We start from the raw sequence: 27,842 nt of genomic DNA on the forward strand, positions 1-27,842 counted from the left end.
AGCTTGGGCCACCAGGCCTCAAGAACATTGAGTGGTTCATCAGGGCTGGGCAGCAGAAGGAATGGAACAAGGGGTGCTCTCTTTGCCCTAAGCATACAGCACACCAGTGAGCAAGGTGATGGGTATCCCACCAAAGCTAGCCCGGCTGCTCCAGGGGCAGCTGAGCACAAGCGACTGGACACTCTGGCTGCTGAGGTAGTGGTGAAGTTCAGGGATGGGGTTTAGAAAACTTCTCCCAGAAAGAGAGAGAGGATGGTGAAAACCCACTTGGTAAGGACTCCCCCTCCCCAGTTGGGCCCCCCCCATCCCATGGCCCAGTCATCAGGTTCTGGACCGCAGAGTTTTCCAGCAGGGAAACTCCACAGGGCTCATTCTGAACAGAGGCCAGAGGCTTTCCGAAGGTTCTGGATCAACGGAGTGTTGTTTCTTGTCCTTCAAGGCCTAAGAAATTCCCCAGGAAGCTCTGAAAAATGGAGATAACATATCTTGGGGTGAGGGGGCACAGGGTGGGAACAGGGGCACTACAGGGTAGGGGAGGAGGTCAGGGACCCTGGAAAGCATAAGTAATTACACAAAAGCATCCGGGCTCCACCCAGCCACAAAAAACCCACCTTCAGCTCCAACCAGCTCTGTTCCTACCAGGGAAGAATTGCGCTCACAGGTTCCTCATTCCCCTTTATCCTTGATACTTAAATGGATTCTCACCTTCACAGCAATCAAACCTTTCCAAGACAGCAGAGCTGAGGCTGAGGGCTTGGGAGAGCCTCTAGTCTTCTGTGCAAGTCAAAGCCAGCCAAGTGGTGCAAGAAATCTGGGCGGCCAGAGAACTAAGCTAGAAAACCCAAACTAGGGCTGACCAGGCAGGAGGGCCAGAGGCTCGGGCGCCGCAGCACTTTCCGGCGGTGGGAAGAACAACTCGCCTCCTCTTTCGCTTCAACCCCAGGGCAGAGTGGGTCAGATGCGGTCAAGGAAATGCGGGTTCCATTTTGGTTCTTTACTTCGTGCCCTCCCTTCTCTCAATACAGACAGCCCCACCTTCTCCTACCGAACCCCAAGCTCAAAAATTGACCAGAGGAGACCCCGAATGCTTCCTGACCCCGATTACCTACCCGTCAAGCGGTGGGCACTGCCTGGACTCCGCGGGGCTGGTCAGGGCCGCAGGGGCGCCAGAGGGGTCGTGGGGCCGGGAGGCGGCGGCGAGGTGCTCCTCGGGCCAGCAGCGGCCGCAGCGGCACAGCAGGCGGCGGAAGGCGCTGCGAAAGTCCGGGCTGCGGCAATAGATGAGCGGGTTGAAGGCAGAGTTGGCATAGCCCAGCCAGTTAAGGGCGAGGAAGGCCGGGTTGGGAACTAGGGAGGGGCCCCCGAGGGCGCGCACCACGTTGGCCACAAAGAAGGGCAACCAGCAGAGAGTGAAGGTGCCCACGATGAGACCCAAGGTGCGCAGGGCCCGGTGTTCCCGGAGAGGCAGAAGGCGCGCGGGCCGCCGGCCGTAGGAGGGCACCCCGGCGGGCGCAGCGCTCGGCCCCGCTGGGGCGGAGGACAGAGAGCGAGACCGAGCCGGCGGAGACTCCTCCGGCGGGAAGCGGCCCAGCTCCCGGCGCAGCAAGCATAGCTGGCGCGTAGCCACGACGAAAACTCGAGCGTAGACGAAGAGCATCACAAGAAGCGGAAGGTAGAAGGAGACGGAGGAGGAGAGCAGCGCGTAGGGGATGTTGGAGGCGAAGGCGCAGCAGCTCGGATTGGAGTGGCAACGCTGCGCCTCGGCGTCGGCCCCCACGCGCCACCACTTGCTCATGATGGGCGCAAACGACACCGCGGCGGACACGACCCACACCAGGACCACGGCTGCCCGGGCGCGGCGTTTGGTGACCAGTGAGCCGTAGCGCAGCGGGTTGGTCACGGCCAGGTAGCGGTCCACGGCCAGGGCGCACAGGGTTTCGATGCTGGCCGTCACGCACAGCACGTCCACCGAAGTCCACAGCTCGCAACCAGTGGCGCCCAGGGGCCAGTGGCCAGTCAGCGCCAAGGTGGCCCCCGGAGGCACTACCAGGAGTCCCACCACCAGGTCGGCCGCGGCCAGCGAAGTCACAAACACGTTGGTCATGGTCTGGAGTCTCGGCGTCCGGGCGATGGCCACGATTACCAGCAGGTTGCCTCCCACAGTGGCCAGCACCAACAGCGCCCCCGCCAGTGCCGCCGCCCACGGCATCCCTGGCAGCCCACTGGTGTTGGCAGTATTGGGCGCCAGGGTGGGGGTCCCCGGCCACGAGGCCAGAGAGCTGTTCCCCTGAGGCCACGGAGTCATTCCCGCGTCGCGCGTGGGGCTGGGGAGAAAGAGGGAAAGGGGTCTCCCAGTTCCCCCGGCTCAGGGGAGGAGGTAGTGGGGCGGGGGAGCGATTCCCTCAGCCTGGGCCATCTTCCCTAGTTGACCGACCGGCGGGTGAGAACGCTAAGCCTCCCCCCCATCCCCTGGGTGCCACCGCTTCGGGCTGGGGGGTGGGGGGGAGTGGCGGCCCTTAAAGGGGCAGCGGCCGGTAGTCTGGACTGGACGCTTGGCGTCAGAAGGGGAATTGGAGGATGGGCGGGAAGCGAGATGGATGTCTGACTTTTCTTTTAGCCACATCTGGAGTAACGACGCCCTAACTTCTCTTCCACAGTGTGCTCACTCCCACTGTGACCACCTCCACACTCAGCACAGCGTCCCTCGGCACTGCGCTCCTGTAGCTCTGCACCATGTTCCCCGGAAGATCCAGCAACAACGCTAGGGGAAGGGTAGTGGAGGACCTCCCCTTACCTGTCAGAGGAAAAGGTACCCCTCCCAAGGCAGGCAAAACGATGCACGTAGCCGCTACTGCTTGGGTGTCCTCCCCTAAGACATTACGGGTTAAGTAACAGAGGGCAGCCAGCCTCTTCTCTGTTCTCCCAAGACCTCATTCCAGTGCGATTTGTCCCCTTTCCCTTCGTCTATTCCACTTACCCTCCCTGCCCCTAGAGTTTTATGATCTGTTGTTGTTGTTGTTTTCCTTTTCAGTTACTGGAGAAATTTGCCACTTTTGTGAGTCTTCATCATTGCCTGCTCATTTGAATTTCAGTTTGGCCTCATGCACTCTGGGATGCTGAAAGTTTCAATTTCTCCATCTTCCCCACTTCACATTGTCCCCTCCACACATCTTTCCACCTAGAAAACTTCTAGATGGGACCCTTTTCTTAAAATTCTTCTGTTGTAAAGACATATTAACAATGGATAAGTGGGTTTGAGGTTGAGGCCTGTCCACCGTTGCCCCCAGCTATCCACAAATTTTCCATCACCACCCTCCCAATGGTAAAATGTTCAGTCTACTTCCTTGACGATTTTATTCATGAACTTTTAAAAATTAGAAGACATTGAGTTAAGGAATTCACGTGTTGCATCTTCAAGTGTGTAGAACGATAGGCCTGGTATTTTAATGCCTCTTGAAGTCTCTCATTCAGTCCCACCAGAAGTTCTCTTTATCTGAAGAAGCCCAGAGTCTCCTTCCCTTTCCCTCACCCAGACTTAAGGCTGGTTGTGGCAGCCAAGCTCTCCCAATCTCTAAGCCAGTTCCTCTCAAACTGGATGCCGGGAGGTGAGGCTGGAAACTAAGTCCCTGAGTTAAAGTTGAGGGGCAGGAAGATAGGATACCTTTGTTAAGTCCTATCAGAACCTGATCCTGGAGCTGTCTTGCTTCCTCCTCTGAAACAATGAGATAAAAGGGGAAAGAATTATCTTGGAAAATGCCTCCAGGGCCATGCTCTAGCGTGTCTCTTTTGAACAGCTCTATATCTCAAAATAACACTGTATAGTCACTGGTCTAAGCAATCCCTCTGGGAGGCTGAGCCAGGGGTTGGGAGTTAGAAAGACTGGAGGGGAAGGGAGGACCTAAAATTATCCCTAAGGAAAAAGAACCACTTTTGTCTCCCAGGGACCCAGCAGCTCACTCATGAGCAGAGATGGTCAGTGGTTCCCAAGCAAATGTCTTCCATGCCCATGCAGTACTCCAAGCAGGCCTTTGGATCCATAGAAATGCCCAGTGGGTGGAGGTGGAGAGACTCAGCCTTTGCCCCCCACCGCTAGTCATGTCCGAGTGGTACAGGCCCTACTTGGCCTCCATCTTGGCTGTGGCTTCTTGCTGATTGTCATGGCTGTCACTCTCAAGTTGGGTTTTGCAACACCCCAGAGTGTTGCCAGTTATCTCAAAGGAATGTCATAAGATTCTCAAAGAGTAATCTCTGAAACAAATATATGCCATTCAGCAATTTTTTTCCAGGACATCAGAGTTCGTGGGGGAAGGTACATGGGTACCAGGAAGTCAAGCAACTTCAAAAGATGTTGTTGCTTTAGGGGGTGACCTCATTACACTGAGGAAGTGTGTAAAAATGTTTACATTTTCAAAAAAGAAAAGATTTCCCAAACCACATGAGTTTGGGAAATGATTAGGCCAATAACTAAAGGAGACTGTGAGAAGAGGAATTGCAGGCCGTGTTAGTGAAGGCTTTTATGAGCAGCGAGCAGAGCAATGCCGAGGCACCTGGTGTGCTTCCTCCTGTGCTCCAGCCCATTGCTCTTCTCCTCCCCAGTCTGGCCTCCCTGTGCCCCAGCAACTGACAGGCAGAAGGGCTCCCTCTTTCCCCACTTTGGTATATGGGATTATTCTCTTTTTTGCATGCTTTTGTGTTTTTTAATTTAATCTTTTGAAAAAGTAATGCATTCACATTACTCAACCATCAAAATATACAAAACGCATGTAATAGAAAGTTGCCTTCGTCCTGGTCTTCAACTCCCTAACAGCAACCACCATTAGTCTCTTGTTTTTCCTCCAGTAATATTTTATATATAAGCAAGTCAATACAAATACCTGTTTTTGTCCTGTCTTTTCTACACAAATAGTAGTAAAATATACTCACTCTTCTGCACCTTGCTTATTTTAACTTAACAATATATATATCTGTGATTCTTCCACACCAGTACACAAAAGTGTCCCATTTTTAGTATTCCGTTGAATGGATATACCATAATCTATGAAACCAATTGGACTAATGGACATCTAATTTTTTCCAAACTTTACTAATAGATGATGTCGCAATAAATAACTTGTACACATGTCATTTCACATGTGTGTAAGTATATGTGTAGAATAATTCTACAAATAGAATTGCTATATCATGAGGCATATACATTTGTAAATTTAAAAGACATTGCCAAATTACCCTCCCCAGGCGATGTACCCATTTACACTCTTGCTATCATTTTTTTTTTATTTTATTCATTTATTTTTTCCCCCCAGAGCCCCAGTAGATAGTTGTATGTCATAGCTGCACATCCTTCTAGTTGCTGTATGTGGGACGCGGCCTTAGCATGGCCGGAGAAGCGGTGCATCAGTGTGCACCCGGGATCCGAACCTGGGCTGCCAGCAGCGGAGTGCGCGCACTTAACCGCTAAGCCACGGGACCGGCCCCCTTGTCATCATTTTTGATGGCTAGCCAGGGGTTGGAGGCAAATGAACTGCTGCTCTGGGAGGTTTTCGTAAGGACTGGCCCCAGAGGAACTAGTGCTGCCTGGTCTGTAGAGGTCATCCAACTCTGGATAGAAGTATATGTTGCCCAGAGAGCATTACCTTGGCCTTGGGCCCCCACATGACCGTTGTTCTGTGCCCTTGGAAGCAGGCAGTGAATGTGGGCCTCTGAATCGACTGAGGTCAGGCCCCAAGGCTGCTGTTTATGTGTTGTGGGCTCTGAGGATGCAAGTTATCTTGTTGTGTCAGAGGGCACAGCAGTCTGTGATGGTCTGTGATGGTCTGTGATGGTCTGTGATTTAGAATATGTGGTCGGGAGAACCAGAAGAGATAGCAGCCGCCCGATGGGTAGAAGCTCTAATAGCAGGGGAATTACAGCTTATGGTTTGTCCTCTGTGCATCATACCTGGGTGCACGTATGTGTGTGTCTGTGTGTGTGTTTATGTGACAGGGTAGGAAGAAGCCCAGGGGAGTTCAGGTGAGCCAGCCTTGTACCTCATCCAAGACTACACGTATGAGAGGTGTTATATTTTACAGTTCATAATCTTTCCCTCTTGCTTCAAAGTCCTGGGAAGGGAGCAAACACTAGGTGGAAGTTTTCCCCTCTGTATACCCTGGCTCTCTTCTCCAGAGCCTACTGTGACCAACTATTCCGTTTTTGAAATGCTGTGTGTATGTGTGGCCACTGAATAGCTGGTTTGGTGTTTGCTGTTTCTCTTTTTGTCACAATTAGCCCTGGGGGATAGGATGGTGGTGGCATAGATTAAGAGCTAAAAGGGGTCTTCAAGATCAAATTCAACACCAACATTTTACAGAATTAAAAAGCTGAAGTCCAGAGAGGAAACTGAGGCTTGGCCATGATCACACAGTAAAGGCCCATTCCTAGCATGGGCTCAGGCATCCTAGGAACTGGCTCCTTTTCCAGATCATCTCCCCTTGTTCCCAGCCAGGCTATGGCCGGTGCCACCTTTCAGTCTGTCCTCTAGGGGCCGCCAGAGCTAAAAAGAAGCCCCCAACCTAAGACTTTGCTTGTCTTCTCTAACATGGCCTGGCAAACTCTACACACATCTGATGTTTCCCAAGGAAAGGAGCTCGAAGGGGAGGCAGAGAAGGGGCCTCCATTCCTGGGAAACAAAAGGTCCTCTGGTGCCTATGGGCTGGCCAGGGACAAGAGCCTTATGCAGGCAGAGATGGGGGGACAGTTAGGGTTTTATAGCAGTACCTTTTCTCTTAGTGCCCAGTTATCAGTGGAAGAAGGGACCAGGAAATATTTCTTTCACTCCTGAAGTAGGAAGAGAAATCCTTGTTCTAATCTCTTTGAATAATCATTAAAATCCTTGACCATTGGAGAAGCTGCTCCCCAGGGGCTGGGAAAGGTCACACATCCCACCTGGAGCCCAGACAAGAATTTCTTGGGGTTCAGTAAGGCACCCTCTCCCAGGGAGGTCGGGGAGAGATCAAGCCAGTGTGGGAGAGACAGAGCAGGAGAATGTGCCCACCAACCCACAGATAAGTCCCTGTCATCACCTTTTGAGTCCCCCCTGGAGACTGCTTTGGCTGATTTCTTTGCAGCCCCATCTTTGATCCGGAGAAGGAGGCAGCACAGAAGAGGCAGATCAGCCATGCTGGCTAGATCCATGGTCTCCTCCCCTACTCTTCCCTGGGAAGGAAAGCTCAAGCAAGGCTAGAGCCTACCTGGCTCAAAAGAGGCTGGTACTCAAGCTGAACATGCTCCGGCCCCTTCTCTCACATCCCCCACACTTGCCCGGGGGAAGCAGGTACTGAGGAAAGGGTGGCTGGTGCTTGCAAGGAAAGAGAGCAAAACAACGAGGCTGGTTTCTCTTCCAACAGAGAACCAATACCTCAAATGTTCAGACCCCTCCAATTAAGAGAGGAGTGAGGAGCTTTCCTGCCTGGAAAGAGGAAGGAAGCCAAGCCCCGCAATCTCTTATCTGAAAGAGGCCATCCAAGGCCAAAAGCCCATCAGGAAAGAAGCCAGTCTGGGAGTAGTCAAGGTCCAGATGCCAGCAGAGAGGCTGTGGCGGGGGGGAAGAGGGAAGTGTTTCCTGTTTTTGAAGAAGTCATGGATGGGAAAAATGCCTTTTTTTTTTAATCCCAAGAGAAGGCAAGGCATTTTGCTTCTAGTTGGGATGAACTGTCTTCCCCTTTCATGATCAATGGGAAACAGGAGGAGGAGGAGGAGACATCCTCAGGCCTGCCATTCAGCCCGTCATCACAAGAGGACCTTGCTGGTAGGGGTGTGGCAGCCTAGGGCTTCCAGCCTCTCAGTCACCACTCGGCACAATTTTCTCTGTGCCAGTCCCCACACTGGGTGTGTTGATAGAGAGGTGACTGGGACCCAGCCCCTGCCCCCGGGTCAGGGACTCCCAGCCCCACAGAGGGAGCTGGGTTTCACTTTGTTCCCCCAAAGCAGTCCTGCCAGTGCTGCAGCAGGCAGCTTCAGGCATAGACATTGGGTAGGGTGGCTGTATCCCATGATGGAGAAGGGAAAGAAAGCAGGGAAAGGCATCTCTTGGGGACGCCGAGGTGACATCTTCAAGGAGAGCCTGCTGGACCTTTTACCTAGCCACCCATGAGCAGACAGGCCCTTTCCCACTGGTAGTGAGATAGTCGCAATTTAACCGTCTGTCCCCCTAATCCTGGGTCACACATCCTGCCTTTCTCATGCCTGAGCTTGTTCCCAGCAGTCCTGGGCTCCTGTGAAAATGTTACTTCATGGATGCTCTGCAAGATATTGGGAGCAAAAGGAGGCTGGGATGATCATGTCTCTTTTACAAACTGTGCTATTAAGATGTAGTGAGGAGGGGCCAGCCCTGTGGCTTAGCGGTTAAGTGCGCGCGCTCCACTACTGGCAGCCTGGGTTCAGATCCTGGGCACACACCGATGCACCACTTGTCCGGCCATGCTGAGGTGGCGTCCCACATACAGCAACTAGAAGGATGTGCAGCTATGACATACAACTATCTACTGGGGCTTTGGCGCGAAAAAGGGAAAAAAGGAGGAGGATTGGCAATAGATGTTAGCTCAGGGCTGGTCTTCCTCAGCAAAAAGAGGAGGATTGGCATGGATGTTAGCTCAGGGCTGATCTTCCTCACCAAAAAATAAATAAATAAATAAATAAGATGTAGTGAGGAGACTGTTCAGGATGACAAAGGAAATGGAGTAATGAAGCTGGGAAGAGAAGCCAGTGCTCCTGGGTCTCCAGCCTGGATATGTTCTCTTTTGGTCTTAGCTGACAGCTTCTTCTAGCTTCTCTGCTGAAGAGGGGTTCGGAGTGGAAGGTAGGGAGATGGAGGTGCAGGGAGGGTTGGAACCTGGAAACAAGTCATTAACATTGACCTCCTCTGCTCCAGGGAGGGTTGGAACCTGGAAACAAGTCATTAACATTGACCTCCTCTGCTTCCCAGAATGTGGATTTCTCCCTGACCCCCTGAAGGAGACGAAAGGGTTACTCCAGTAGTGAAGGAGGGTGTAGAAGTAGAATGGGTGGAAGAAGGGTAGAATTCTGAGCTGTGGCAAGTCAGGGTGGGGCTGGGCTTCCCCAGAGCAGGAAGGACGGCTTTGTGTATAGGGCACCGTTTATCTGCAAGCCCGAAGTGAGGAGGTCCTGGAAGGGGTGGGGAATGGGAGGCGAGGAGGAAAAGAATGTAAATAGTGCTGAGAATGTCAGCTCTCTCCTGGGAGGTGGGGGCAGTTGAAGACAGCCCTGAATTTCTGAAAAGGGTCTTCCTTTTTTGGCATCTGGACCCCATTAAAATATTCCAAATGATGCCATGGACACACAAGGCCCAGGGCTCCTGTGGCTCCTAGGGCCCTATCAGGACCACAGAGTACCAGGAAGAAATGGCATCCCGAAGGAAAAGAATACTTGCTAGGGGCAGTGTGGGCTTCCTCCATTCCTTCATCCCTCTCTCAGGAAGGAGAAGGAGCCAATGAATCAGTTGGAATCTGTTTCATGGGGTGCCAAGGTTAGAGTCTGGGGACAAGAAGGAGCCACTGTTCTTGGGAACAAGTTGGAGAGCTGCGGGCCAGCCCGGTGGCGCAAGCGGTTAAGTGCACACGTTCCGCTGCGGCGGCCCGGGGTTCGCCGGTTCGGATCCCGGGTGCGCACCGACGCACCGCTTGTTAAGCCATGCTGTGGCGGCGTCCCATATAAAGTGGAGGAAGATGGGCATGGATGTTAGCCCAGGGCCAGTCTTCCTCAGCAAAAAAGAGGAGGATTGGCATTGGATGTTAGCTCAGGGTTGGTCCTCCTCACAAAAAAAAAAAAAAAAAAAAAAAAAAAAAGTTGGAGAGCTGCTTACGTTGACTTTGGATGGCCAGATATATTCGAAGCTGAGAAACACTGATATACATCCCAGCAAGGCAGAAACTCAGATGGGAGAGCTCTCACGTATAGACACACACACAGATGGACCAAGTGTAACCTGTACATGACACACACACACATGCAGATAAGTACGCCCCACTGTCAGAGTCACACAAACTTATAGATGCGTCCACACAATCAACAGAAACTCAGAGACTCAGATGTTCACCCCCCAAGAGAGTCATCACATTCATGTGACTAGTCATGTGCACCCAGCCTAAGTCCACCTGCTCATAGACGCAAGCCCACACCCCACACCAAAGCCCAGAGCGTGTCCTCCACAGGGACACGCTCCATCTGTTGAGCTGAGAATGAAATGCCAAACCACAAGGCTGCAAAAAGCTCCAAGACCAGCGCAGAAGCAGAACCAGGTCAGAGGCCGGCACACTAGGCTGCATCTCTCACCACTCATCTCCCAGTAGTGGTGCTAACAGCACAGAACTTCAGGTCTCGAGTCTGTCATGGGAAAGTCCTTTTACAGCATGAAAGGCAGAGCAGCCTAAATTAAACCCAGCCCCAGCCTTGTTTGCTCAGAGGGAACAAGTCACTGGCTAGCCAGCTCTCCACGTTTCATTGTCATTCATCCCAGGGAAACTCCTCAGGAGAGTCCTTATTTTGGAAGAGGATGGCTGAGAAAGAATGCCTGCCCTATTGCGCCAACTACTCATTCATCTGTCAGCACTGAGTGCACACAGCCATGTGGCGGGTACCAGGCTAGGTGCTGGGAGACACCAAGCTCTCAGACATGACGACTACCTTCGAAAAGATTCCACTCCAGAAGGCAAGACTTTAACACAAGAAAATAACCACCAATGACAAGGGCAGAAGGAGGCACGTGAGCATCAGTGATAGCTGGATTCTGAGGAAGAAGAAATCACTTCCAGATGAGGGTGATCAGAAAAAAATTTCATGAGGCTGGGAATTGGAGTTGAGTGTTAACAAATGATTAGGGCTTGGAAAGGCACAGAAAAGGAAAAATGTCATCCCAAGACTGGCATAAATGAAAGTGTCGAGGTCCCAGATTGGCGTGGCTTCTTTAAGTTGCTTTGCCTACCTTGTTGAATATGCCAGGCACCTTGGAAAAGGGCCCACTGGCATTTATTCACCATTCTCAGCCTCAATCCTGGATGCCTTCCTTCATCCATTCACTCCTAGTTACAGTCACACTTACTTGATACTCATTACATTTTGGTTCTCACCTCTCATTTTAAATTTGACAAAAGGTAATACCTTCCTGCTGAAAAGGTTTCTCATCCCCAAGGCCAGATATCCCACCATAGTCTTCCTTGAACTCTCTCTTTCCCCACTTGACTTGCCCCAGAACCCACATCCACTATCACCCTCTCCAAGGGTAGTTTTCTCACTTGATTCACCAGCCTAAGAGGACCGTGAGGAGCCCCCTCTGGAGACATTGCCGAGGGGGTCTTTCTCCAGTGCAGCTTCAAAGAGGCTGTAGCACACCAGGAAGAACAATGGGTAAAGAAACGCTGTTAGAACTATCGTCTGGCCTGCTGTTTTAAGGATGATATAGCATGTGATTTGAGGGAGATAGAAAGATGCCTTCCTCCAAGAAAAAAAATTCTCCTTAAAATCCCGTCATTATAAATACATGCTTTTTACAGAAGATTTTATCTCTTATTAATATGAAAAGACCTCTGAAAGGGAAAGTCTTTTGGTCAGTTACACCTTAGGGTGAATGACTTTACAAGATCCTTTCCTGAGAAGAGTCTGCCCAAGGGTAGAGCATGTGTGGACACTAGATGCTCTTGGAGACAATGGGAGAAATTTCCTTCTGCATGGCCAAAGTATGGGCAGTGTTTGGAGGAATGAGCCCTTTGCTAAAGAGGAGGGTTGGTCCCTCTGAGCAGCTTGTCTGGGGTGATGTCTCATGTGATAAGCATAACCATTGACATGAAATGGATTGGACTTGGATTCTTGCATGAAACTGAAACAAGGAACATTTTTGGTAAAATGAGGGGGAGGAGCTAAAGACTAGGTGTCCTGAAAGCTGGGATGACCAGTCATAGCTGTGATTGCATGTTAAGTTAGAATAATAGACCTCCAGGGAGAGTCAGAGCTATTGGGTGCTTGACAGATCATCTCGTTCAGTGCTCTACTTTTGCAGATCAAAGCTTAGAGGCAAGTGATTTACCTAAGATCTTACAGCACGTGGCTGGTCCTCAGGCTCTTGACTCTTGGATGTGTTTCTTTTCTACCACATGAGCTTCAGAACTAGAAAGCTGGACATTGAAAATACATCTTTCATTCTGTCTTGGCATATTTGAGTTCATTAAAATATGTTCTTTTTGGGGCTGGCCTGGTGGCACAGTGGTTAAGTTCGTGTGCCCTGCTTCAGCGGCCCGGGGTTCGCAGGTTTGGATCCTGGGTGCGGGCCTACACACCACTCATCAAGCCATGCTGTGGCGGTGTCCCACGTGCAAAAAATAGAGGAAGATTGGCACAGATGTTAGCTCAGCAATAATCTTCCTTGGGCAAAAAGAGGGAGATTGGCAACAGACGTTAGCTCAGGGCCAATCTTCCTCATCAAAAAAAATATGTTCTTCTTTAAAACTTCAGCATCACCCCATGAAATAATGGATGTAGGCAGTGATCGTCAAAAGCTGCTAAAACCATTAGGTGAAAGCTGAAGGAGAGTTTTACAATGAATGGATCAGGCTGACAACACCCAAACCCCACTGATCAATTTTAATATCACCAAAAGAGAGACAGTCAGATTTTACATGCCTCCCAATGTAATGCAATAAAATGCATGGCACCTTGGCTAAGAAAAAAGAAGAGAAGACTCAAATTACTAAAATCAGAAATGAAAGAAAGGACATTACCAACTTTACAGAAATAAAAAGGATTGTAAAAGAATAATATGAACAACTGTACACCAACAAAATGGATAATCTAGATGCAATGGGCAAATTCCTAGAAACACAAATTCCTACCAAAACTGACTCAAGAAGAAATACAAAATCTGAACACACGTATAACAAGTAAGGAGATTGAATCAGTAATCAACACCTCCGAACAAAGAAAAAAAACACATAGCTTCACTGGTGAATTCTACCAAACATTTAAAGAAGAATTAATCCCAATCCTACACAAACTTCCAAAATTTTGAGGAGGAGGGAACAGTTCCTAATTCATCCTATGAGGCCAGCATTACCCTGATACCAAAGCCAGACAGATACTACACGAAAAGAAAACTATAGACCAATGTTCATTGTGAATAGAGATGCAAAAATCCTCAACAAAGTACTAGCAAACCAAATTTCAAAGCATATTGAAAGGATTATACACCATGACCAGGTGAGATTTATCCCAGGAATGCAACATATGAAATCAATGTAATAGAAATTTTTTGTGTGTGTGTGTGAGGAAGATCAGCCCTGAGCTAACATTCATGCTAATCCTCCTCTTTTTGCTGAGGAAGATTGGCTCTGAGCTAACATCTATTGCCGATCCTCCTCCTTTCTTTTTCCCCAAAGCCCCAGTAGATAGTTGTATGTCATAGTTGCACATCCTTCTAGTTGCTGTATGTGGGACGCAGCCTCAGCATGGCCGGAGAAGTGGTGTGTCGATGTACGCCCAGGATCCGAACCCAGGTCGCCAGTAGCGGAGCGCGCGCACTTAACCGCTAAGCCACGGGGCTGGCCCCAATGTAATAGAATATTAATAGACATTAATAGAATGAAGGGGGAAAAACCACACATGATCATCTCAATTGATGCAGAAAAAGTTTGATATTGACAAAATCCAACACCTTTTCATAATAAAAACACTTAATATCCTAGAAATAGAAGGGAACTTCCTCAACACGATAACATGTTCTTCACACAATATGTGAAAAACATCAGACTAAATAGTAAAAGACTGAAAGCCTTTCCCCTAAGATCAGGAACAAGACAAGGCTGTCCATTTTTGCCACTTCTATTCAACATATTACTACAAGTACTAGCCAGAGCAATTAGGCAAGAAAAAGAAATAAAAGACACCAGAAGTGGAAAGGTAAAACTATCTCTATGCACAGATGGTGTGATCTTATATGTAGAAAACCCTAAAGAATCCACAAAAAAATTATTAGAGCTAATAAACAAATTCAGCAAAGTTGTATAATACAAAATCAACACACAAAAATCAGTTGCATTTCTATACACTACCACTGAACAATCCAAAAAGGAAACGAGAAAATAATTCCATTTACAATAGCATCAAAAAACAAAAAAATTTAGGGATAAATTTAACCAAGGAGGCAAAAGACTTGTATGCTGAAAACTATAAAACATTGCTGAAAGAAATTAAGGAAGCCCTAAATAAATGGAAAAACGTCTAGTGTTCCTGGATTGGAAGACTTAACACTGTTAAGATGATGATACTACCCTTAGATATAAGGGTCCAGCCTTGCGGCATAGCGGTTAAGTGCGTGTGCTCCACTGTTGGTGGCCCGGGGTCAGATCCAGGGTGTGCACTGACACACCGCTTGTCAGGCCATGCTGTGGCAGTGTCCCACATAAAGTGGAGGAAGATGGGCACAGATGTTAGCTCAGGACCAGTCTTCCTCAGCAAAAAGAGGAGGATTGGCATGGATGTTAGCTCAGGGCTGATCTTCCTCACCAAAAAAAAAAAAAAAACTATCTAAAAAAAAAACTGAATAAAACATGAGACAGTCCAAGAAATTTGAACACTGACAGGATATTTGATGATATTAAGAGTTATTGTTGATTTTTTCAGGTGTGATGATGTTATGATGATGTTCTTTTTAATACAAAGCCCTTTTCTTTAAGTCATATAGCCTGTATACACACAGAGGAAATTACAGGATCAGTGGGATTCCATCCAGTGGATGTATAGATGAAACAAGATTGGCCATGTATTGATCCTTCTGGAAGCTGGGTGATGGCTACATGGGAGGGGAAATACTATTCTCTCTACTTTAGTGTGTGTTTGAAATGTTCCATAATAAAAAGTGAAAACAAAACTCCCAATTATTAGTTGTTACACCTGAGATGAAAGGAAAAGATTTTTATTTACAGCCCAACAGCTTTACGGACGTCAGGATGCGGGCGGTGCAGCAGAGCAGCCCGGGAGCCTGGGCGGACAGACAGCAGGATCCCCGGAGGAACAGAAAATGCGGCTTCCCGCCAGCCCCGCGCTGCTGACAGAAAGCACGCCCGCTTAGCTCTTCTCCTTCTTCCCCCGCGGAAGGGACCGCACGAGTCGGGTTTACTCTTCCGCACTCCGAAAGCCGTCTGTTTCTAAAGCCTCTGTTCACTGTGACCCACGTTCGCCTTCCGCATAAACTTACCAGGCGGCGTACACAGCGCGGGAAGCTCAGGTCACGTTCAGCTCAGGGCGTTTCCACGCGCTCTGTGTGCTTAGGCTCTAAAAGACAGTGGAGATGTGCTTCCTGCCCCGCCAGGAGCTGACAGCCCAGAACGTCAAAAACGGTTTTTCATGTTGATCCCTCAGTTAAAAAAAAATGTTGCGCATCAATCCTCTCTCTGTGAGTGTATATGTAAAAAATAAACTTCTGTGTGTACATTTTAAGATAGCTAACAGTTACCGACTGCTTACTATATGCTACCCACTGTTCTAGGTGCTCCACATGTTACTTCATTACAGGACAGGCACAAAAATTGAGACCTTAGAAGAATGAGATACATATAAATAATATTTTTTAATAATTTTATTTATCTATCAATAATTCAAAAATTATTTTTGTGTCTGCTGACAGGATATTATAACTAAAATGGTATGGAAGCTAGGGTTTTAAGCGTCATCCTGATCATACTGGTCTCAAAGTGTTTGTAGCTACTCCTTTAAGGCCCACGGTACACCTGTAGAGAAGTTCATCATTGAGGCTAGGGGACGGAAAACCTATTTCAAGTGCTCTCCTAATCGTTGTGGCCTTTTCTGTCTAGCTTCAAGGTAGCTATGACTAGATTAAGGTGGATTTTCACCTTGTAATGTGGCTGATGAAGGGCTTGTGCTAGGTATGAGAGAAGAGCAAGTTGAGATATGCAGAGGGAGCAGAGAGGAGGGCATTAGCTCTGCTGAGAGAGGGGGTGGGGGTAAGAGAAGAATTTCTTTGTGAAGTGATGCTGTTAGCCCCACAAAAGGAAGGAGGGCATTCTAGGCAGAGGGTACAGCCTGGAACAGCATAAGCCGTGATCCAGAGGCATGAGGTTTTTGTTTTTTGTTTTTTATTGGGGGGGGGGTGTATGGTGGCTGTGTTAGAGTTGTTCTGGGCTTGCCTGGAAAAACCTTAAGAAAACAAACAAACTGAACTGAGATACAAGGCTCCTGACCACAAGAATACCTGCTCCTCAGTGTGGAAGGGCATCTAACAGAGTTGCAGGGAGCTCAGGCCCTTGGCACTCGTGGGCCCAATCCCACCCTGTTGCCAGCTAGGATTCTCTGCATGGGTACAAGAGCAATGCTCAGTGTCCAGGGAAATGCTGGAGATCCAAGCAGCTGAGTGGTGACCAGCCAACAATTTCCAAAGAGACTCCTAATAATATCTTTGATGTGGAACTGAACCCAGGAATGCAAAGCTGCTCAAGGCACTGACCAGCTTAGTTGGTCTGTTTTGAGGTTTCCAGCCCTCTGAAACCAGTGGGAGGTGAGGAATCATCAAATTATGGTAGAAAAAATAAAGAGAGATTTCCATTTCAAATTTGCTTCTCTGACAGCAACAGATGGGCTGATCTCCTCAAAGAAAAAAGAAAAGGAATCGAGGAGCTAAGGTCAGGAAACATGTGCACCAAAAGGAGCTCAAGGCTCATGGCGCCATATTGGAGACCACCAGTGCCTGCACGGGGCAGATGCAATGGGGTTGAGTATACAAGAGGATTCCTCCAGTTCTATACCTTCCTAAAGACCTGGCAGAGGTAGGAAGACCGAGATGCAGGTCCTCTTCCTGAACAAGGACACATCTGCCTGCCTCAGTGAGCACCATGACAGATTGAGGAACTGCATTCTGCAAAGCAAGAGGACCCCGACTCTATCCTTGAGCAGCTTCAAGGCTGTGGTCCCCAGTGTCTGTTGTCTTGGTGCTGCTCTGCCTGTAATAAAATTGTTGGTTCACTTACACTGTTTTCTTATACAAAAGTGAAACTTCATTGACTGTTTTTATATGGAACCAAAAAATTGAGGTTTATTGACAGAGAGAGAAATAACAGAAATGATTAGGTGGGGCCAGCCCCGTGGCTTAGCAGTGAAGTGCGCGCGCTCTGCTGCTGGCGGCCCGGGTTCAGATCCCGGGCGTGCACCGACGCACCACTTCTCCGGCCATGCTGAGGCCGCGTCCCACATACAGCAACTAGAAGGATGTGCAGCTATGACATACAACTATCGCCTGGGGCTTTGGGGGGAAAAAAACAAATAAATAAAATCTTAAAAAAAAAAAAAAGAAGAAATGATTAGGATTCTTCTCTAGGGGCCCTCGGGTTCACAAAGCACAGATTTTGTTGTCCTTGCTCCTTCGTTGTTAATGCTGAAACAGAATCTTCAAAGCTGGCTGCCCTTGCTCATGCTTTCTGGACCAGAGGCTGGCAAACTACAGCCCATGGGTCAATTCTGGGCCACCATCCATTTTTGTAGGACCTGAGAGCTAAGAATAGTTTTCACATTTTTAAAGAGTTAAAAAACAATCCAAAGACCCATAGTGAACAATAATGTATGGTAAACTTAAAATTTGTTAAGAGGATAGATTTCACATTAGGTGTTTTTACCACAATAAAAAAAAAAAATCAAATGAAGAGAAGTGGGCCAGCTCCATGGCCTAGTGGCTAAGTTCAGCGCCACACTGCTTCAGCAGCCCGGGTTTGCGGGTTTGGACCCCGGGTGTGGACCTACACCATTCGTCAGCCATGCTGTGGCAGTGACCCCCATATAAAATAGAGGAAGATTGGCACAGATGTTAGTTCAGGGCTAATCTTTCTCAGCAAAAAAAAGAAAAAAAGAAGAGAAGTATTTCCTGACACATGAAAATTATATGAAATTCAAATTTAAGTGTCCCTACATAAAGTTTGATTGGAACATAGCCACACTCAGACTTATGGCTGCTGTCACACCACAGAAGTGGAGGGAAAGGCGGAGTTTGACACCAAAGAGCCTTGTAAGGCTTGGAGGTTCCCGAGGCTCATCTGGACCCACCAGAATAACCTGCTAATTCAACCAGTGTTGTTTACAGAATGTTAAACCTTTTACAGCTACATTGGTATTTATATGCCAAATTCATTGTGGACCAGTGGGGAACCTGTTTGGGGTTCACCAGCTCTCCAGGGAAATCTAGGTCAACTGGGGGCCTCTTGGGGAATTTCTGGGTTCTGTATGAGTCAAGTTTGCCCAAGTTCCTTAGGGCCATGGAGCCAGGACCTCTGAGAGCCCCATATTTGAACAGTCTATCTGCAGTCTTTGAGGCAGCCAGTGATGCCTTGCATCTGTAGTTTACTATTGGGAGCAGACTAGAATGAGTCCAACCTTAGGAATGCAGCAAGTCAGATGGGTAGTTTCTCTTTTCTGACTTGCTTCCAAACCCCCTCCTTCTCGTCTGTGCCCTTCCTCTCATTTTCCCCAGTGTCCTAAGAACCTTAAAAAAAAAGAGGGCAAGAAGCAGAAACCTCCCTCCTGACAGCCCCACTGCCTGTCCCCACTACTTCCCAAATTTCATGCCCGCAGACATGTGTGTCCAACCTCTGTCGTATTGGGGAGGTCTCCTCCAGGGACCATCCCTCCTCTCTGTTCCCTCAGCATCTCCGAGGGTGAATGACAAGGCCTGGGAGTGGAAAGGGAGTGGTAAATCCAGATATGAGCTGGCCCCTGCCTCTCTGGAGCCCTATGTGAGGGCTGTGAGAAAGCTGGCAAGTGAAGGGTAGCGGGGAAGCCAACTTCAACGCCAGCAACTGCTTGGACACTGACTGGGAGCTTTCTCTAGGCGCCTCTGGCTAAGCTGCCCAAACTGTGGGAGCTGTGGAGGTACCCTGGAGGCACAGACCAGGGACATTGTAGGGCAACCGGGAGTGAGAGCCGTGGAAAACCCAGGCAGAGGGAAGACCATGCTGTGCTGGGCTATGGCAGCAACCATATCCACCCAGGTCTTGCTTGACCAATTAAGCATCATTTAGGGCTCTTTTCTTACTTGAGCTTCTTTGCTTGGTTTGGCTTACCTTACTTTCCATTCACACACCCGGGCTCACATCTACTCCCAGAATAAAAAGTGATTCCGATGTCATGATGCCCTTTAAGACCAAAGGCAGCAGCACCAGTAGCCAGGAAGGAATTCCAGGATAGTGTGGTGGGAGTAGGGAATTCCCAAGCTTGCAGGGAGAGTACTCAGACACCATCTATGACCACCAGGGAAATACAATGGGGCCCATGGAATGGGGAACCCCGCACCCCATAGACTAGGGAATTGTCTTTTTAGCCATTTCTAGTGTCTGCAGCCCTTTCTATAGGCTGCAAGAAGGAAGTCCCTCCAGTGTAATCCTGCCATGACCTCTTCCACCTCCCCAATATAAACATGAAATGCTGCCTCTCCACAAATGCCTCCAGCCTGGAGACCAAAGGGTCACTGGCATCTGCCTTCCATTCCAGCCACTGTTCCCATTTCTCCTGGCCCCCACCCAAGCCCTCCACCCCTTAATGAGCCACTGAGTACCAGAAGAGGAAATGCCAGCAGGATGGGGGGCCTGGTCGCCTCACTGGCTCCAAAGCAGAGCTTGGCTGGGAGAAGGAGGGATGTCCTGATGTCATCACTATACAAGAGGCTCTTGCTGCCCAGCTCTGAGTAATGGGCTCAGCAGCTGATGCCGGGAGAAGATGAGCCTCTGGTGCTGAGATCTTGGGGTGTTCATGGCTTCTGGAGACAAGATGCCTGGTGGGGACCAGGAGGCCCTGAGAAGAGTAGGACAAGAATACTCATCTCAGTCTGTTCTGTCTGCAAAATAACCAAATGCCCAGTGGGTACAGAACACCTTCTTGGGCCTGGTGAGATATGCAAAAAGGTAGAAGATACAATAATGCCCTCACCAAGTCCCATGTTACTGTAGATTATTGAACACCTGTCTGAAAAATAGAAATACCAACTCTCATGTTATCAAAGGCAAAATAATTTGATGCAATTCAAGTAGGGTACATGCAGGGGCGAGTTAAGTATAGGAGCTAATCCAGGAAGACTTTTTGGAGGAGGTGAGTTTTGGATTTTGAATTGTTTCCTGATGGTTAAGGGGGCAAAGATGTGTATAGAAGAAGTTTATGATTAGAGGTGTAGGTTATAGCCCTGCAGAGAGAAAGGATTTTACCTGGAGAAGGAAGAACACGAGTGAAAAATCTTCAAACCAAAGATGTCTCTTTGCAACAAGAAATGTCAAGTTTGAAGTGATGGAAGACTGACCGTAATTAATCAGCATGTAATAGAATGTTCAGTTAAGGGCCGGCCCCGTGGCTTAGCGGTTAAGTGCGGGCGCTCCGCTGCTGGCGGCCCGGGTTCGGATCCCAGGCGCACACCAATGCACCGCTTCTCCGGCCATGCTGAGGCCGCGTCCCACATACAGCAACTAGAGGGATGTGCAGCTATGACATACAACTATCTACTGGGGCTTTGGGGGGAAAAATAAATAAATAAAATCTTAAAAAAAAAATGTTCAGTTAATCAAAACCCTTTTTTTGTAAAAATGAATGTTTAAAAACTCTTTCTTGGGGCCGGCCCGGTTGCGTAGCAGTTAAGTGTGTGCGCTCTGCATCCTGGGATGACTTTATATTTACCACAAGACATATTGTGGATATCCCAGAAGTTATTCATTACATAAATTCCTCAGAGGAGAGGCGGTTCCTATAAATATGTAGGATTGGGCTAATGGAAACAGGTCCCCTGACCCTACAAATATATAAACATGATGGATAAACCATAACACACACACACACTCACACACACACACTCAATATATACAGAACCAAGGTCAAAAGAAAAGGAAGGGAAATCCGCATGTTCCAGAAGCAAAGAGGGAACTCACGGCTAGAGAGAGCTGTCACATGAACCTGAGGTGGCGGTCAGGGAGGGGGTGGGGGCTGGGCCTGGGGGCAAGACTCCTGAAGTCTCTGCCATTCATGAAGGAGCTCAAAGAGGATGAGGAATTTTCCCTGGGACACAGGACTTCCTGTGTCCCCTATGGCCTTCCAGTGCCTCCATTATCATCGATGCTCCGGCTACCAGATGAGAGGAAGCCTCCTGAAAATCCCTCTTATTCTCTCAGGAAGGGCTGGCCAGGGTTTGATCCTCCTTGTCTTTCATCCTTGTCTCCTACAGGATCTGTTTTACCTTATATAGGTTAGAGTAATTCCTCCCAGTTTATTCCTTTGTTTTTCCCCCAAGATTGTTTTAGTTATTCTGGGGCCTGTACTTTTCCTTCTAATGTTTAGAATAAGCTTATCCATGTCTACAAAATACCTTACTGGGATTTTGATAGGAATTATACTAAACCTATAGATGAATTTGGGGAGAATTGACTTCTTTACTATGTTGAGTTTTCCAATCCATAACTACAGTATATCGCTCCATCTATTTAAATCTTCTTTGATTTATTTTACCTGCATTTTATAATTTTCATCATACAGATCCTGTGCATGTTTTGTTAAATTTATACCTAGGTATTTCATTTTCTTTGGAACAATTATAAATGGTATAGTGTTTTAAATTATAGTTCTAGGTGCCGGCCTGGTGGCATAGCAGTTAAGTTCACGCGCTCCACTTCAGAGGCCCGGGGTTCACTGGTTCGCATCCTGGGAGCAGACCTATGCACCACTCATCAAGCCATGCTGAGGTGGCATCAGCAACTAGAAGGATGTACAACTATGACATACAACTATCTACTGGGACTTTGGGGAGAAAAAAGGAAAAAAAAAAAAAAAGGAGGAAGATTGGCAACAGATGTTAGCTCAGGGCCAATCTTCCAAAAAAATTAAAAAGGTAAAAAAAAAAAAAAAAGCAAGGTTTATTTAAAATAAATAAATAAATTACAGTTCTACCCGTTTGTTGTTGTGGGAGATCAAGATTTGGCCACCCTGAAATCTATCTCTTTACCTTGGTTGTTTTCTCTGAGGACATTTGACCTCCCCCACTAACTGCCTAAAGAATTTGACATAGTAACTCCTTCCTGGAACAGATCTTCTATCTGAAGGCTGTAATATAATGTAAAATGGATGTTACAATAGGAAAGGCACCAACAAGCCCATCTTATCAGAAGTTCTGTCTCTCTGGCCACATTCTCTGGATGGCCCTGCAAGGAGTTGCCAGACAAATATTTACATTTATAAGGGAAATCTCCATTTGTAAAGGTATCTCCCTCTCTGTATTGGGAAGGGGGGGATGACCTCATTTCTAGAAACTTACCAATGTAAAAGGTGAGGCCTTAAATCTGCATAATAACCTTACTCTTATTTACTGTGCTTTAGTGGTAATCTCCTGTAACTGACTCCCCCCACCCCCAACATCCTCCTTTGTCATTGGCTGAACATGGTATTTAAGACGAGAATTCTGCTATTGTGTTGAGAAACGCAGTGTCCCTGTTTTCTCCCATGTATACATGTTATTAAACTTGGTATTATTTTCTTCTGCTAACCTGTCTTGATAATTATTTGGCCAGCCATAAGAACCTTAAGGAAAAGGGCAGAGGGAGACTCTCCCTCTCTCCCAACATTGTTAATATATAGAAATGCAGGACCGGCCCCGTGGCTTAGCGGTTAAGTGCACGCGCTCCGCTACTGGCAGCCCAGGTTCGGATCCCGGGCGCACACCGACACACCGCTTCTCCGGCCATGCTGAGGCTGCGTCCCACATACAGCAACTAGAAGGATGTGCAACTATGACATACAACTATCTACTGGGGCTTTGGGGAGAAAAAGGGAAAAAAGGGAGGAGGATTGGCAATAGATGTTAGCTGAGAGTCGGTCTTCCTCAGCAAAAAGAGGAGGATTAGCATGGATGTTAGCTCAGGGCTGATCTTCCTCACAAAAAAAAGAAAGAAAGAAAGAAATGCAATTGATTTTTGCGTGTTGATCTTGTATCTTGCAACCCTGCAGAACTCACATAGCAGTTTTAGGAGGTTTTTTGGTAGATTCTTTGGGATTTTCTTTATAGACAATCATGTCATCTGCAAAAAGGGATAGTTTTATTTCTTCTTTTCCACTCCATATGCCTTTTATTTCTTTTTCTTTCCTCATTGCAGTGGCTAGAACTTCCAGTACTATGCTGAATAAGCATGGTGAGAGCAGACATCTTTGCCTTGTTCCCAGCCTTAGGGAGAAAGCATTCAGTCTTTCACCATCAACTATGATGCTGGCTGTAAGCTTTTTGTTCACACTCTTCATCAATTTGAGATAGTTCCCCTCTATTCCTAACTTGCTGAGAGTTTTTTTAATCACGAATGGATATTGGATTTTGTCAAATGCTTTTTCTGCACCAATTGAGAAGATTATATGATTTTTTCTTCTTTAGCCTGTTGAAAAGGTGAATATTTTTAAAAAAAAATCTAAACTTTATTGACCACTTGCCATGTGGACTTTTGAATATTGAATCAGACTATATATCTGGAATAAATCCTACTTTGTCATGATATGTAATTCATTTTACATTCATAATTGTTTTATAATGATGGATTCAATTTGATATTTTATTGAGGATTTTGAGAAAGACAGTGATCTAAGTTCATGAGAGATATTGGTTCATAGTTTTCTTTTTTTAGTACTCTTTTTGTCTGGTTTTGGTATCAAGATAATACTGGCCTCATAAAATGAGTTGGGAAGTGTTCCCGCCTCCTTTATTTTCTGGAAGAGGTTGTATAAAATTGGTGTTTATTCTTCTTTAGGTGTTTGAAAGAATTCTCCAGTGAAACCATCTGAGCCTGCAGATTTCTCTTTGGGGAGAGAATCTGTTTTATCTTGATCATAACTTCTCTGTCCACCAGAGTCACAAAGGCTTTGGCCGAGTTATAGAATCTAGACTTGTGGAAGACCTTGGAAATCATCAAGTTTCACATCCCTCACCACATATGAAGAAACTGAGACTTGGGGGTGAGAGAAATGACTTGTCCAAAGTCACAGAGCTAGTTAGCAGCAGAGATGGGAAAAGCCTCTGGTTCAGGATGCTCGGTGCAGCTTTCTTTGCTGCTAAGTAAATGGTAGTGAATCAGGAAGTGGAGACTTTCAACCTTTCAGACACTCTCGCATTCATTGCCCATTCGCTCTCTCATAGCAGGAGATCAAATACTTCCCTATGTATAAGCCCTCAATGAGAAGATTCCACACGTCCCTTCTAGCCCAAAGTTAGATCCAGAAAAGGCAGAGGTCAAGAGCAGAACTAGCAATCCAAGATGAAAGGAGCAGAGAGGCAAAGTATTGGCGGCCAAAATCTCCCAAGGAAAAAGCAACCACAGAGCTGATCAACCTGGGAACCAGCTCCCTCTGTTGGTCTGATGCACACTTGGATGAGAGACTGGGCCAAAGGAGAACAGAGAAGGTGGGTGCCTTTCCCAACAGGGTCAGCACACAGTAAGAAGTTAGGTCTTCTGGCTCATACACCCTGTTTTCCTTATGGTACCAGCCAGAGGCCACTTTCCAAACTGCAGGTACGAAGGCAGAAGAAAGGAGTTGGCTGGATTACACCTCCACAGTAACATAATGTGACTTTTCCATGGCTGGATCCCCATCAGTGCTTACAATGTTGTCCAGCAGAACCTTCTGCGATGGCAATATTATATATCTGCACTGTTCAACGAGAGAGCCATTAGTCATATGTGGGTACTAAGCACTGGAAATGTGAGTAATGCAACTAAGGAAATTTAATTGAATTAATTAAATTTTTAATCTTATTTAATTTTAATTAATTCAAATTTAAATAGTTATATGTGACTAGTGGCTATTGTATTGGACAGTGCAGAACTAGAGGAACTCCTATAAATGCACTCATGAACAAACCTGAAAAGCATATGAAAATGAGAAGCATCATTTATAACAAAGGAAAGAAGCACTAAGATGCAATGGCAAGTCACTTAAAATTGAGATAAAAACCTCGCTCCTCAAACTTGCACCACTATTTACATGATGCTCTGGTTTCATTTTATTTGGGCTGTATCCATGCTAGTTTTAAAAAATTCACTTTTTGCAATACAAATGAAAAAAGTAATAAAAAATAATTTTTTAAAAAGGCATAAATAATAGGCTTCAGGGATCCAAATGGAAATTACTAACCAGGTATAGAGTTAGTTTAGAGAAAGAACATTGCAGGCATTTGGTTTGTTTTGTTCACTGCCTAGAATATCCCCCGGCGAAGAATGCTCTCAGTAAAAATTTGCTGAGGGGGGGCCGGCCCTGTGGCTTAGCAGTTAAGTGCGCAGGCTCTGATACTGGCGGCCCGGGGTTTGATCCGGGCGCGCACAGATGCACCACTCGTCCAGCCATGCTGAGGCGGCATCCCACATACAGCAACTAGAAGGCTGTGCAACTATGACATACAACTGTCTACTGGGGATTTGGAGAGAAAAAGGGGAAAAAAGGAGGAGGATTGACAATAGATGTTAGCTCAGGGCCGGTCTTCCTCAGCAAAAAAAACAAAAAAGAAAGAAAGAAATCTGCTGAGGGAACCAAAGGATGGAGGGACTTTCAAACGAACTGGTCTTATTAAAAAGAAGAGGGCCGGCCCCGTGGCTTAGCGGTTAAGTGCACAGCGCTCCCCTGCTGGCGGCCCAGGTTCGGATCCCGGGCGCGCACCGACGCGCTGCTTCTCCGGCCATGCTGAGGCCGCGTCCCATGTACAGCGACTGGAAGAATGTGCAGCTATGGCATACAACTATCTACTGGGGCTTTGGGGGAAAAAATAAATAAATAAAATTATAAAAATAAATAAATAAAAAGAAAAACTTACAAGGCAAAACCTACAGGCTCAGTGGGAGGACCACTAGAGGGCGCTCCAGCCCAGCAGCTAACAGCGGGGACTAGCCATGGGTAAATCGCTCTTCCCAGTGGGAGAATCTTAGGGATCTCCTGGCACTTCCCACGCTCTGGGCTGGCTTCAGAAGAGTAAATCCCAGCTATCTCCCTTCCCATCCCACCCCTATGTCTTTCTTTCCTTTTTATTTGTCCGTCTGTGTTCTCATGTGTACCAGCCAACTCTCTGACCCAGAGGTTAGGATCGCAGGCTATCTATGGACAGTGCAAGGCCCCTAGCACGCTGGCACACTTAATAAATGTCACATTTAGCCCCTCAGATAAAGGAAATGGAGAGTCACAGGCAGATGCCCAGGCCTGGGAATCAGGAGGCGGGCTTCTAGACAACTCTTTATGTTCACCATAAGTCTGCCATGGTCCCAAACATTGTGCTGTAAGTTGTACATAGGTAGATAGTGTTCCCTCTGTTTCACAGATGAGAAAATTGAATTTCAGAGTGATTGGCAAAAGTCACATAGATCATAAGTGGATTTTGAACCCAGGACGTTTTGTCTACAACATGCACGGGATTAACACTATACCATCAACTTTGAGTTCCAATATGTCACCACTGAGAGCATTGCTTTCTGTGGGATCCAGTGAGTCTAGAAGACTGAATGTCGAGGTTCAGTTGGAGTCAGGGGAAGGGAAAGAGAAGGCAGTTACACTGGAGCCCTTCCTGGGAGGTGGGGGAGGGCACTGTCACCAACCAGAAGAGCAGAGTGGACCCACCCTAAGCAAAAGTCTTCAAGGCTCCCATCTGGGGCCGGCTCCGTGGCTTAGCGGTTAAGTGCGCGCGCTCTGATGCTGGCGGCCCGGGTTCGGATCCCGGGCGCGCCCCGAGGCACCACTTCTCCGTCCAACCCGGGGCCGAGTCCCACGTACAGCAACTAGAAGGATGCGGACCTATGACGTACAACTATCTACTGGGGCTTTGGGGGGAAAAAAATGAATAAATAAAATCTTTAAAAAAAAAAAAAAAAAAAAAAAAAAAGGCTCCCATCTGTTATGGACTGAATGTTTGTGTCCACTCCCAAATTCACACATAATGGTAACCCCCAATGGGGTGGTGTTTGGAGGTGGGGCCTTTGGGAGGTAATTAGGTTTAGAGGAGGTCATGAGGATGGAGCCCCATGATGGGATTGCTGTCCTTAAAGGAGAGGCCAGAACCCTCTCTCTCCACTATCTGAGGACACAGTGAGAAGGCAGCCATCTGCAAGCCAGGAAGAGGGGCCTCATCAGAACCCAATCTGCCAGCACTTTGATCTTGGACTTCCCAGCCTCCAGAACTGAGACATCAATGTCTGTAGTTGAAGCTGCCCAGTCTAGTATTTTGTTATAGCAGCCCAAACCAACTAAGACACCATCCTTCCCTCCATTGTATCCTTTCCTCTTGTTTGGGATAGCTTTCCCCTCTCTTCACATTAAAACTTCCTCTCAGACGCCGGCCCGGTGGCACAAACTGTTAAGTGCACACGCTCCGCTGTGGCGGCCCGCGGTTCACTGGTTCGGATCCCAAGTGTGCACAGACACACCGCTTGTCAAGCCATGCTGTGGCAGCATCCCATACAAAGTAGAGGAAGATGGGCATGGATGTTAGCCCAGGGCCAGTCTTCCTCAGGAAAAAGAGGGGGATTGGCAAATGTTAGCTCAGGGCCGATCTTCCTCACACACACACACACACACACACACACACACACACAAAACTTGCTCTCAGATAAAGATTCTACCTATTTCACAATCTCCTCAGCTAATTTGAAGCACTCCGAAGTTTGGGAATCAGTGGGGCAGTGGTGAAGTGTATGCGCTTTGGACTAAACTTGTTATAAAGATATTTAAATGTGGGCTTTGAGCACAGGGAGGCTCACCCCACATCCCCACGCCTCATTTTCCTCACGTGTCAGATGCAGATAATAATACTTGTTCTATAC

At 47.5% G+C, this 27,842-nt stretch overlaps 1 protein-coding gene across 1 annotated transcript; it reads right to left on the minus strand.

Annotated features, from left to right (window-relative positions):
* Nucleotides 1-304: 304 nt before the first annotated feature.
* ADRB3 (adrenoceptor beta 3) lies at nt 305-2,351 on the minus strand. Its single transcript, XM_014786369.2, has 2 exons — nt 1,110-2,351; nt 305-463 (listed from the first exon to the last, which is right to left on the minus strand). Exons 1-2 carry the CDS (start codon nt 2,303-2,305, stop codon nt 442-444), a joined length of 1,218 nt encoding a protein of 405 aa, XP_014641855.2. The 5' UTR covers nt 2,306-2,351; the 3' UTR covers nt 305-441.
* Between the last annotated feature and the right edge of the window lie 25,491 nt (nt 2,352-27,842).

This window comes from Ceratotherium simum, chromosome 28, assembly GCF_057802395.1.
Source record: "Ceratotherium simum simum isolate JZ-2026a chromosome 28, ASM5780239v1, whole genome shotgun sequence".
Lineage (NCBI taxonomy): Eukaryota > Metazoa > Chordata > Mammalia > Perissodactyla > Rhinocerotidae > Ceratotherium > Ceratotherium simum.

Coding starts and splice junctions, on each gene's coding strand:
- ADRB3 (XM_014786369.2), bottom strand. CDS start 2,305: ATGACTCCGTGGCCTCAGGGGAACAGCTCTCTGGCCTCGTGGCCGGGG. Junction 464..1,109: donor CAGTGCCCACCGCTTGACGG/GTAGGTAATCGG, acceptor TCCATTTTTCAG/AGCTTCCTGGGGAATTTCTT.